This window comes from Natator depressus, chromosome 24, assembly GCF_965152275.1.
Source record: "Natator depressus isolate rNatDep1 chromosome 24, rNatDep2.hap1, whole genome shotgun sequence".
Lineage (NCBI taxonomy): Eukaryota > Metazoa > Chordata > Testudines > Cheloniidae > Natator > Natator depressus.
In genome coordinates, this window is record NC_134257.1 from 15,436,335 (window position 1) to 15,447,131 (window position 10,797).

Consider the following 10,797-nt stretch of genomic DNA (forward strand, 5'->3'; position numbering starts at 1 on the left):
GGGGGAATTGGCCCCATTGACCCCCTGGAGTTACACCAGATTAAAACCAGGGTGAGTGAGGTGGAATCAGCCCCATTGAGTCCAAGGGAGTTATTCCTGCTTTACACCAGGGGGAGGGGGAATCAGCCCCTTGACACCCATGGAGTTACTCCTGATTTACATCAGAGAGGGGAATCGCCCCCACCCCCGAGTCACTCCTGATTTACACCAGGGGCCGGGAGGGGAGTCTGGTTCGAAGGCGGGTGGGCCAGCACGACAGCTGGGACAAACCACTAAGACTCGGGCCCGCGGTTTTGCTCGGGTCCCTTTATTTGCTGTGGTTCCCGGCTGCCAGCCCCACATGCTGGGCTGTGCCGGGCTCGTTAACCAGCGCAGAGCCCAGGGCGGAGCCTGCCGGTGCGTGTGCCACGCCGAGGGGGGCGCGGTCATGGCTTTGCCTGCTCAGCTCAGTGGGCGACGCCGGGAGGATTCTGGCCCAGCCCCTCTCCCGTTCCCGGCTGCTGCTCCGTGATCAGGGCCATGTAGACCTCAGCTGCAGCAGCCGCCAACTGGAAAGACTTGCAGGCCGGTGCCAGAGCCCGGAGCGCCTCCTCCAGGTGCCCGGCGGCTGCTGCCAGGGCGTTCCTAGCCCGGCGCCCCGTGAGGGCATCGAGCAGGTAGTCGCTCAGGCTCTGCACCACACCGGTCCCGGAGAAGGGGCCGTTCTCGGGGGGCCCTGCAGCCGTTTCCCCAGCTGGGCCCCCAGGGGCGACACAAGCAGACACGGCCCTGGCGATCTCCTCACTGCTCCGGCGCAGGGCGTCCATCGGCAGGCGCAGCACCGGGGAGGCCTCCGCCTCCCGAAGAGCCGCCTCCAGCCGCTCGGGGAGGCCGGCGTTCCGCAGCAGCACGGCCACCACGGGGCCACCCACGCTGCCGAAGATCCCCAGGGTGGCCTGGTGGAACTCCCGGACGATGGCCCCCTTCTCCTGCAGCGAGGTGTGGGGGGAGGCCATGCGGGCATACAGGTCCCGGCTGGTGTTCTTCTGCACGTGTCTGTCCGTCTGCTCCGCTGTGGCGTGCATCTCCTGCGCTGCCCGCAGCAGGCGCTCCAGGTTCTCCCCCACGCCAACATCACCCCCCACCGGTTCCAGGGACACGCTGGTGTCAAGGTGCTGGGTGAGGATGCGGAGCATCACGTGGGTGGCCGAGATGCATCCTTGCAGGGAGTCGAGCAGCGACTGGCTGGCGCGCACGAGCCTCTCCCTTTCACTCTCTGTGCCGGAGAACAGGGAGAGCATCGCGGGGCTGGGAAACAAAGCAGAGAGCGTGGGTGAGGGAGTGAAAGAGTTTCCCCTCCAGGATCCCCAGCGCAAGGACAAGGGAATGTGTGATGGAACCGATAGGGAGCCCCTGTGAAATGGAGTAGAGGGAATGCTGTTTCACAACAACCCTGGGATTTGCCTGTAGAACTCACTGCCTCATGATCTCGCTGATACCAAGAGCCCAGCAAGACCCAGAAAGGGATCTGACATTGATATGGCTAATGAGGAGAGCCAGAATGACATTAGAAAATAAATTTTTTTTGTTAAGTTTGATAAGATTGAACAGTCTCATGCTCCAGGGCATGACCCCACCTCTAACGGCTGTCAGGCAGGAACTGTCCCTGCTGTCAGAATCTCTCTAACCTGCTACTGTGGGGTTCTCTGAAGCATCTGCTACCATCACTATCAGAGACAGGACACAGTCAAAGGGCCTCTGGGCTGAGCCAGTCTGGCCAGTCCGACAGTCCTAGTTGCGCAAAATAAAATGTCGTCCAACTGCTCTTCCTGATTTCAATGCACTGAAAGTGCACAGACAAAGCCAGGAAGGCCCAAGACCTCACAAGAAAGCCAGTGGTTTATGGATCTCCAGCTCAGGCATGTTTTGAGCAAGTTTCAGCGCAAGGGAGGCAAGAACAAAGCACCACAAACTTGCCACAGCGAGATGTTTTCCGCCACTCGAAAACGCTGGGGGCCGATTCCCAAAGCACCCAGCAGCGTCATCTTCGCCACGGAAAGAAGGGTCCTGACCTTCAGAGGTATTTCGGCTCCTAACTCCCTTTGGAATCACCAGAAAGGAGGAGCCAAAATCCCTTTAAGCTGACAGCTGCGCAGGCTGAGTTTGGTGATGGGGGGAGCCTCTTGTATCTTTGTTGTGACAGTTCTGTCTTCTGTCCCCAGTGCCTGGAGTCCCAGGGGGATGGGGAACTCCCAGTTACCCCAGCTTGTGGCCCCTGCCCCGGTGTGGAAAACCGCAGGGCAGGGCAGCCCCAGGAAGCCCAGACACCAAGAACCACTAGGCCCAGCCCCACCTGGATTCTTTCTTAAAATCTCCTGCTTTTCAGCCTTCTCATGTTTTTTCCTTAACCTCAGGCAGCAAGGGGCTGCCCAGAGCCAGGGAAGGAGCTGGAGCAGGCCCTACTATACCAGGAGTCCAGTGGGTACGGCACTGGGCCGGGAGTCAGAGCGGACGGGTTCTCTTGCCAGTTCTAACACATGGACATTAGGGAAACCCCCTCCTTTCTCTGCTGACCCACCCGACCTTTGTCTATCTCGTCTGGACTGCGACCCATTCAGAGCAGGGCCTGTCTCTCGCTGTGTCTGGGCAGCAGCCGGCATGAGGGGGTCCTGATCTCAGCTGGGGCAGGGCCGGTCTCTCGCTGTGTGTCTGGGGAGCACCTGGCACAACGGGGCCCTGATCTCAGCTGGGGCAGGGCCTGTCTCTCTCCGGGTCTGGGCAGCGCCTGGCACGATGGGGCCCTGATCTCAGCTGGGGCAGGGCCGGTCTCTCGCTGTGTGTCTGGGCAGCACCTGGCACAACGGGGCCCTGATCTCAGCCAGGGCAGGGCCGGTCTCTCGCTCTTGACTAAGAATTGGGAATCTCATGCCTGGGTCTCTCTGGACTACATTTATTTAAAAAAAAAAAAAAATCAAAGAGTGCGTTCAATTAAAGAAACCTGGCTGTCCCTCCTTCCCAGGGTGACTGTCCCGCCCGGCAGAGGCCAGCGGTAGTGATGGTGAGGTACAGGGGCACTGCTGGGCTAGAGGGGGGTGTGCAAAGCCTGTCAGTGAGTTACCCGCTTTGCGGCTGCCGTGGGCCCGAGAGAGCGAGGCTGCGAACTGGAGGCCGCGCCATTGGGGTGAAGCCCGGGGAGAGGGCGTGTGGAAACGACAGGGGAGTCTCTGGTACGTCGACACTGGAATAAAAGCCCCGTGGAACGGCCGGCGTCTGGTCTGACTCAGGCTGGGGGGCTAAAAATTGCCGTGTAGACATCTGGGCTCAGGCTGGAGCCCGGGCCCTGGGACCCTCCCCCCAGGCACAGTCCCCGCACTTGGGCTCCAGTCCAAGCCTGCACGTCTACAGGACGAGTTTGCAGCCCGGCAGGCCAGCCGAGGGTGTTTAATTGCAGTGCAGACATACCCCCAAGGGCCTGCACTGCACCCAGGCGGAGGGGGCGGAGGGGGGGGTCCCGGCCCTCCGTAGCCGGCTCGGAGACGGAGGAGGGGGCGTTGGGGGGGGGGGGGTTCCGGCCCTCCGCAGCCGGCTCCGAGCCGGGGGGGGGGGGGCGCGCCGGCCCTCCGCAGCCGGCTCCGAGCCGGGGGGGGGGGGGGGGGGAGCGCGTCGGCCCTCCGCAGCCGGCTCCGAGCCGGGGGACGGGGGGGGGGAGCGCGTCGGCCCTCCGCAGCCGGCTCCGAGCCGGGGGACGGGGGGGGGGGGGGGCGCGTCGGCCCTCCGCAGCCGGCTCCGAGCCGGGGGACGGGGGGGGGGGGGGGGCGCGTCGGCCCTCCGCAGCCGGCTCCGAGCCGGGGGACGGGGGGGGGGGGGCGCCGGCCCTCCGCAGCCGGCTCCGAGCCGGGGGGGACGGGGGGGGGGGACGGGGGGACGGGGCGCCGGTCCTCCGCAGCCGGCTCCGAGCCGGGGGGGACGGGGGCGCCGGTCCTCCGCAGCCGGCTCCGAGCCGGGGGGGACGGGGGCGCCGGCCCTCCGCAGCCGGCTCCGAGCCGGGGGGGACGGGGGCGCCGGCCCTCCGCAGCCGGCTCCGAGCCGGGGGGGACGGGGGCGCCGGCCCTCCGCAGCCGGCTCCGAGCCGGGGGGACCCCAGAAAGGGGCCGGGGGCTCTCACCTGTAGCGGCGCGGCGAGTCTGCTGGCCCGGCAGGCAGACGAGCGGACGGCGCCCCGCTCTCCGGCTCTCCTTATAAAGCTCCCGTTCGGCCGGAAAGTGAAAGTTGGCCCAAGCAGCCGGGGCTCGCTGGCTCCAGACCTGATTTAGCTACTGGAGCCCCCCCCGCCACCCCTGTGACTGAGGCGAAACCAGGACTTGGAAACCAGCCAGACGCCGTTTCCTGGAAACCACGTGGGGAACTGGAAGCCAGGAGCCCCCCCCCCAACAACCCAGCACCCCCCCAACCCAACACCCCCATCCCGCGATTGGCTGCCTTAGTGGTCCTCAGCCTTTCCATCTTCTAGCAGCCTCCTGCTAGCCGGGAGATTCCGCTCCCCCCCCCTCCCCCCAGAGCAGGAGGCAGCTGGAGTGGGGGTCCCCGGGGTCAGTGGCCCCCCCCAGCAATCAGGAACCTTGGTTTCTGCAGTGAGGAGTTAGGTGCTTATGAACAATCCCATCACCCCCCCCACCCCCCGCGCGCCTCTTTAGGCCCCTGAATCCCTTCAGAAAGCCGGCCCTTGTCTCCACCAGTAGCCCCACCAGTGGGTCGTGCGGCCAAGGGACAGCGCCGTGCTCCCCCCAGTTTGGCCAATGTGCTTTGCAGTGGCTGGCGGTTGCGCTCCTGGGGCTACCCTCGGGGCGTCCTCAGCGGCAGAGGGGGAAGGTCAGGGGAGGAGGGTTGTCCCCAGCCCCTTGTTCCCAGCAAAGGCCGGCCTGCAGGGCAGGACAGGAGGGTGAGGGGCCTTTATTGCCACCCTGGTTATTCTGGACAGTGGCCAACACCCCTGGTTGGAGAATTAGCATCTTCCTTACCTTGGGATATGCCTATTCCTCACATCCCCCTGCTCCAGGCAAGTGCCACCCCGAGAAAGGGAGATCATGGCAAACAGGACATCGGGAAACTGGGAGGGCTCAGAGAAGAGCGATGGGGGCTGGAAATCCTGCCTGAGAGCCGGAGGCTGAAGGAGCCTGATCTACTGAGTTTCTCCCAGAGAAGGTGCAGACGGGACGAGATTCCTGACGATCAATATGTCTGTGGGGAGGAGGTTTTGGGGAGCGAGCAGAAGCTGTTTAACCTAGCAGACAAGGGCAGAGCCCGAGCCCACAGCTGGGGGATGAAGTCAGACAAATTCAGACTGGAAATAAGGGGCAGATTTTCTCCGGAGAGGGGAATTAACCCTGGGAATGAGTACCCCAGCAATGGGGCAGAGTCTCCATCCCTCTGAGTCTTTCCATTGAGATTGGGCATCTCTCAAAAACTCTCCTCTAGCTTCAACCCTCAGATATGGGCTTTGTGACACTCTGTACCTCAAAGTAGCACCGTGGAACCCCCACATTCACCACTGTCATATCATTTTGATATTGTAGTGGTTCCTCACTCTTATGTGGGGAGGGAGGCCGCTCCGCCTCACTGCAGGCAGACAATAATCAGTAGTCTATGGGGAAACTCTGGCACTCGGGGCAGGACACAGCCACAAACAGTCTTGAGCCCACAGCCGTCTGGCTGGTGTAAGCCAACAACACAGCACGGGCCTTTGGGCCAAATGGTGGGATTTCAGCCATCACCCCAGGGGTGAGGTCAGTGGCAGAGGGGTAGAGGAACCCAGGCCCACCCTACTCTACCAGGTCCCAGCCCAAAACCCTCATAGCTTCAGCACCAAGCTCCCGGGTTCTCCTTTAATATTTCCTGTCCCGCCCCGGGACTGAGGAAGGTGGGGCACATTTAGCTCTGCCCACCAGGGGGAATGTAGTTGTCCCTCACTCTCCAGTTCAGAGGGAGGCCACGCTGCCTCACTCCAGGTATGTTGGGTACAAAGTCTGCCTTGTGAGGTATCATTGTAAAAGCCTTGATCTGTTGAACATTAATATCCTGTTGGGTTGTATGTGCTAGCATTGTATGGGGAGCTGTAACGAAGTGGGACTGTTCTTAATGTTCCCTCTGAATAGTGTGGGGGTGCCTCAGTTTCCCCTATGCAGTTCTTAAGTATCTAGGTGGTGGGATAAGGGTGTATGATCGTTGCAGAGCCCCAGACGTGGTTGTCTGGCTCCCTGCCCCCCAAAATGGACCCAGCTGAGGGGTCCCGTTCTCTGTACCTGCAAGCTCTGTGTTAGACCATGTTCCTGTCGTCTAATAAACCTCTGTTTTACTGGCTGGCTGAGAGTCCCGTCTGACTGCGGAGTTGGGGTGCAGGACCCTCTGGCTTCCCCAGGACCCCGCCTGGGCAGACTCGCTGTGGGAAGCGCACGGAGGGGCAGAGGATGCTGAATGCTCCGAGGTCAGACCCAGGAAGGTGGAAGCCGTGTGAGCTGTGTGTCCTGCAGACAGGCTGCTCACAGAAAGGCGACTGCCCCAGAGTCCTGCCTGGCTTCATGGGGAGCAGTTCCAGAGCGTCGCCCAGGGACTCCATGACAGGAGCTATGAAGTATTGCTATGTGTGTGTTACTGACATACATTGTGAGGTTGGGAACACCCACAACCAGCCTTTTAGTGGCAAGAGAAGGAGTAGCCGTCAATAGGTAGATGGTCATTAAGGGCTCATCAACACCCAACCCACTATCCAAGAGACTCCTTGAAAGAGGCAAGTAGGCAATAGAAACTGCTTGACCAATGGGGATTCCCTGACCTCCATATCACAGCAAGGCTCTTTCTAGCATCTTGGAGAAGGTATAAAAGAGGGAGAATGACATCATCACTTGCCCCCCCACCCCCCAATCTCAACACAGGGAAGATTGTCTGGGTAAGACAAAGACTTGGAACTAGGGAGATTGGTCCCAGGCTGGAAGTGAGTCCCAGTCTGTGTACTGAGGAACTGTCACCTGCTTGGACCATCTGCCAGGGTGAGACAGTCCTTGATTTAACTCTTACTTAGATTAAAAGTTTAGGATTTCGAATGGGTGTTTACCTTTTATTTTCTTAAGGTAACACCCTCTGACCTTTTACCTACCACTTATCATCATTTAAAATCGATCTTTCTGTAGTTAATAAATCCATTTTGTATTTTACCTAAATCAGTGTGTTTTGATTTAAGTGCTTGGGAAATCTCAGCTCAATTAACAAAGGTTGGTATGTGCCCAGTCCACCCTGAGGTAGTGGTGAACTACTTAAGGAGCCAGCACTACCCAAGGGGGCCTTGAGCAGTGTAAGATGGTACAGTTCTGGGGTGTAGGGCTGGAGCTGGGGGGAATTGGCTGGAGCCTCCCTGTTCTTGGTTCACGAGTGGCTGGGAGACCATTCATGGAACCCAGCCGGGTGTGTCCCCGGGGCCTGTGGATGCTCTGCAAGTGCAGCCCCTGTCAGGGGATTGTAGTTTGGCATCAGCATCCCAGTGTGAGAGGCAGCCCAGGCTGGTGCATTCGAAGGGCTCAGTGGCCCCATAGCGCAGTTTGCACCCCCAGGAACCTGTCACAGGCCTGAAATCTACAAAGGGGTGGAGTTAAGGGAGCTCTAGCTCGGCTCCCAAATCAGGGCTGCAGGGAGTCAGAGAGAGGTGAAGGTGACTTCCCTACAGTCATGCAGTGACCTGGGAAGTCCTGACTCCCAGCCTCCCTGCTCTAAGCACTTGACCCCACTCCCCTTCCCGAGCGGATGATGGAACCCAGGAGTCCTGACTCTGAGTCTGCCCCCTTTCACCTCTCTCCCTGCACTGTCCAGTTCTGAGATGGGAGAAGCCTGGGGCCTCCCTCCAGGGAGGATGGATGGACTCCGAGTTGCACTGGTGGAAGCAATTCCCCCGGACAAGGCCGGCTGCAGGCGCTTGCAGCCAGGGACTGCCTGGGGCTCGCTGGCTCATGGATTGATTAAATCCTGGATCTTTCCGCCCCTAGTGACTGAGAAGAAAACCAGGACTTGGAAACCAGCCAGACTCGGCTTCCTGGAAACCACATGGGGAACTGGAAGTCAGAAGGCACTAAGCAACCAGCTGAGCCCCAGTAGCAGCCCCTTTAAGGACAATGTGACGTCTGCTGGCAGCGTGCTCCTGACCATAGCTGGGCTCCGGGAATGTGGGGAGGCCGACTGGGAAAGTGAAAGCAAGGATCAGCTCTCCTATAAAGGTGAGAGTCCCTGCTCCGCTGTGCACAGAGCGGCCGGGGAGCTGCAGCATCACAGCGAAGGGATCCTCTCTGGAGAGCCCAGGCTGCTGCCCACGGAGCTGAGTTGATCTGCCCAGGCGAACGGCTCGTCAGCTTCCCAGGAGCCCAGCAGGCAGGTAACTCGCCCCACCGGACAGGGCAGAGGAGACACGCATGGGAGCAGGGGTGGTTGCCCTGAGAGCCCCCCGGATCACTAGGTGAACTGAGCCCCTTCTAACAACGGGGGTTTCATGCAGCCCCTGGCAAGGTGCCACGTCTAGGGATAAAGAATATCAGTCCCCCACAGGCTGTGGGTGGGGGGGGGGTGTCCCGACTGTAACCGATGGGGCGGGGAGTTCTGCTTTCCAAGGGGGGACCCTGGTGAGCTGCAATTCTAGGAAGGACCCAGGTGTCCTGGTGGTTCCAGCCTCCCGTGAGCCCCCCAGGGGATGCTGTGGCTAGGCAGGCAAGAGCCACCCTGGGCTGGGGAAACTGGTGAATAGCGAGTAGGAGCCGGGAGGTGGGATCCCCTCCGGATAGCCGGGAGACCCTGACTGGAGACTGCACCCAGCTCTGGGGAGGAGGTGAAAAATGAAACTATTCCCAGGTGCCCCTTGAAGCTGCCCAGCTGCGCACAGCTCCAGGCCTGGCATTTTGTGCAAATTACTTCATGGGCTAATTTGCAGACAGCCAGAAACTGCAGCTTCTGACCCACGGCAGGGTCCCCCGGGCAGCAGAGGGGAGGGAGCAAGTCATGCAACTGCCAAGAACTGGGCAACTCCATGGCTGGGGCAGGGGGTGGCCAGGTAGATGGGGCATGCTGCCGTGCTTCTGGGGTGGATGGACTCGGGGTGCTGGAAGGTGTTGGGGGTGGCGGGGGGCTGGGACAGAGGTCAGGGGAATGTGGGGAGGTAACGTGCAGGAGGAGAATTGAGGGTGTCTGGGGCAGTAGCTGGGACACTCCTGGGGTGAGGGGGATCTCTGGCAATTTAGGGTCTGCTGGGGAGTGGGGCTGAGAGTCCCGAACTTACTTGGGCAGATTCTCCCTCTCCCAGCCGAGGCTCTGGCTGGCTCCTCGCTGCACTTTCCTCCTAAGGCCACATGGTTTGGTAAGGTGGGGAGCTTTTGGGGGCAGGGGCCCACTGGCCAAGTCCTTCTGCCCTAGAACCTCCAAGGTGTTTAGGTGCAGAACTCCCTCGGGTTGACGGGGAATTAGGCACCTAAAGACCTTTGGGGATTGGAGCCCTGGAGACTTTTTTGTTTTAATGGCAGCTGAATCTCTGCATTAGTTAAGTCTGTGATTGGAGGGGTGGGGGCGCAGTGGGGAGTGCTGGCTAACGCCTCCGTCTTCTTCCTGCCCTGGCAGCTCTCTCAAGAATGTCCTGGAGCGATATCCTGTACCCTGGCAACCCAGAGCGGCGGGAGAGGGTGGCGCGGTTACACCAGGAGCTGATCAACTGCATAGAGCTCAATTTTGATACCACCAACGAGCTGATTGGAGCCTTAAACGAACACTGTCATTGCAAGTTGCACCCCATTAAGATGAACATGAAGGGCACCATCCGGGACAACTGCGACTTGCTCCTCTCAGCCATCAAGTCCATCCAAGACATTCTGCAGGCCATCGACGCAAGGTTGAAGAGCAACCTGGAGCCAGATCTCTACCGAAAGCTTCACGATTTCCAGGAGACAGATGCCAAGAAGATGCAGATTCTGCGCTCTGTGGCCACGGTGGTGAGTGGGCTCACTGGGACAGTGGCCATGGGGATCTTCATCAAGCTGGCGTTATCGCAGGTGGTGACCAGAGTCCTGAGCCAAACGACCATGATCTTGGCCAAGATTGGTGCCTCTGTGATCGGCGCCGTGGCTGGCATGTTACTGGGCGTGGGTGTCGACCTGATTCTCAGCGCGATCCTGGGTGCCATAGAGAGAGACCAATTGGAAGACAAGATTCAGGAGCTCAAGGCTCTGGTGAGCGAGTTCAAGCCAGCCTCCAAGGAGTATAACAAAACCATCCTGAAGACCATCTGCATGCTGTCATAGCCGGAGGAGAATCAGCTGCTCAGATGACTCCAGACCAAGCTGCAAGTTACCATTTCTTGTAAAAATAAGGCCGTGGGGATCAGATCCCATCTCGCTTGATGTAGCCCAGCTCCATTAAAGCAGGAACAATAAATGATATCTAGCTCTTACGCAGTGCTTTTCATTAGTAGAGCTCAAAGCGTGTCAGGCTTCATTAATGTCTTTATCCTCCCACCACGTCTGGGGATAGGGCAGGGCTATTACCCCCATTCTACAGATGGAGAAACTGAAGCCCAGAAATTCAAAGCACTTAACTTCCATTGATTTCAGAGCAATTGGCTCAGGCTCTCTGCAGACTCAGGCAACATCACTGATTTCAAGGGAAGCTAGGTGCCTAAAGTGACTTGCCCCAACCCATACAAGAAGTCTGTACTGTAGTAGAGAATTGCCTGAGTTTCCCAAGTCACAGACAAGTGCCCAACAATCACTGGGCCATCCTTCCCCTCTAGCTGGTGTTTTT

The 10,797-nt window shown here is 59.6% G+C and overlaps 2 protein-coding genes across 3 annotated transcripts; one reads left to right on the forward strand and one right to left on the reverse strand.

Annotated features, from left to right (window-relative positions):
* Window positions 1–225: 225 nt before the first annotated feature.
* Window positions 226–5,068, reverse strand: LOC141977580 (uncharacterized protein C12orf60-like). 2 transcript variants are annotated; one of them, XM_074939091.1, is made up of 2 exons: window positions 4,998–5,068; window positions 226–1,287 (listed from the first exon to the last, which is right to left on the reverse strand). In XM_074939091.1, exons 1-2 carry the CDS (start codon window positions 5,063–5,065, stop codon window positions 447–449), a joined length of 909 nt encoding a protein of 302 aa, XP_074795192.1. In that variant the 5' UTR covers window positions 5,066–5,068; the 3' UTR covers window positions 226–446. The 2 variants fall into 2 exon arrangements, with proteins under 2 accessions (XP_074795192.1, XP_074795193.1); XM_074939092.1 differs by lacking the exon at window positions 4,998–5,068 and adding an exon at window positions 4,145–4,346 and having other exon boundaries at window positions 240–1,287.
* On the forward strand, window positions 3,026–10,438 carry LOC141977579 (single-pass membrane and coiled-coil domain-containing protein 3-like). The gene is made up of 3 exons (XM_074939090.1): window positions 3,026–3,206; window positions 8,010–8,237; window positions 9,622–10,438. Exons 1-3 carry the CDS (start codon window positions 3,035–3,037, stop codon window positions 10,296–10,298), a joined length of 1,077 nt encoding a protein of 358 aa, XP_074795191.1. The 5' UTR covers window positions 3,026–3,034; the 3' UTR covers window positions 10,299–10,438.
* The last annotated feature ends 359 nt before the right edge of the window (window positions 10,439–10,797 follow it).

Bases quoted from the DNA above. Each gene is read 5' to 3' on its own strand.
- LOC141977580 (XM_074939091.1), bottom strand. From the start codon at position 5,065: ATGATCTCCCTTTCTCGGGGTGGCACTTGCCTGGAGCAGGGGGATGTG. The intron at 1,288-4,997 runs GTAAGGAAGATG...TTTGTTTCCCAG, and splicing joins AGGAATAGGCATATCCCAAG to CCCCGCGATGCTCTCCCTGT.
- LOC141977579 (XM_074939090.1), top strand. From the start codon at position 3,035: ATGGTGAGGTACAGGGGCACTGCTGGGCTAGAGGGGGGTGTGCAAAGC. The intron at 3,207-8,009 runs GTACGTCGACAC...TTCCGCCCCTAG, and splicing joins AAACGACAGGGGAGTCTCTG to TGACTGAGAAGAAAACCAGG. The intron at 8,238-9,621 runs GTGAGAGTCCCT...CTGCCCTGGCAG, and splicing joins GGATCAGCTCTCCTATAAAG to CTCTCTCAAGAATGTCCTGG.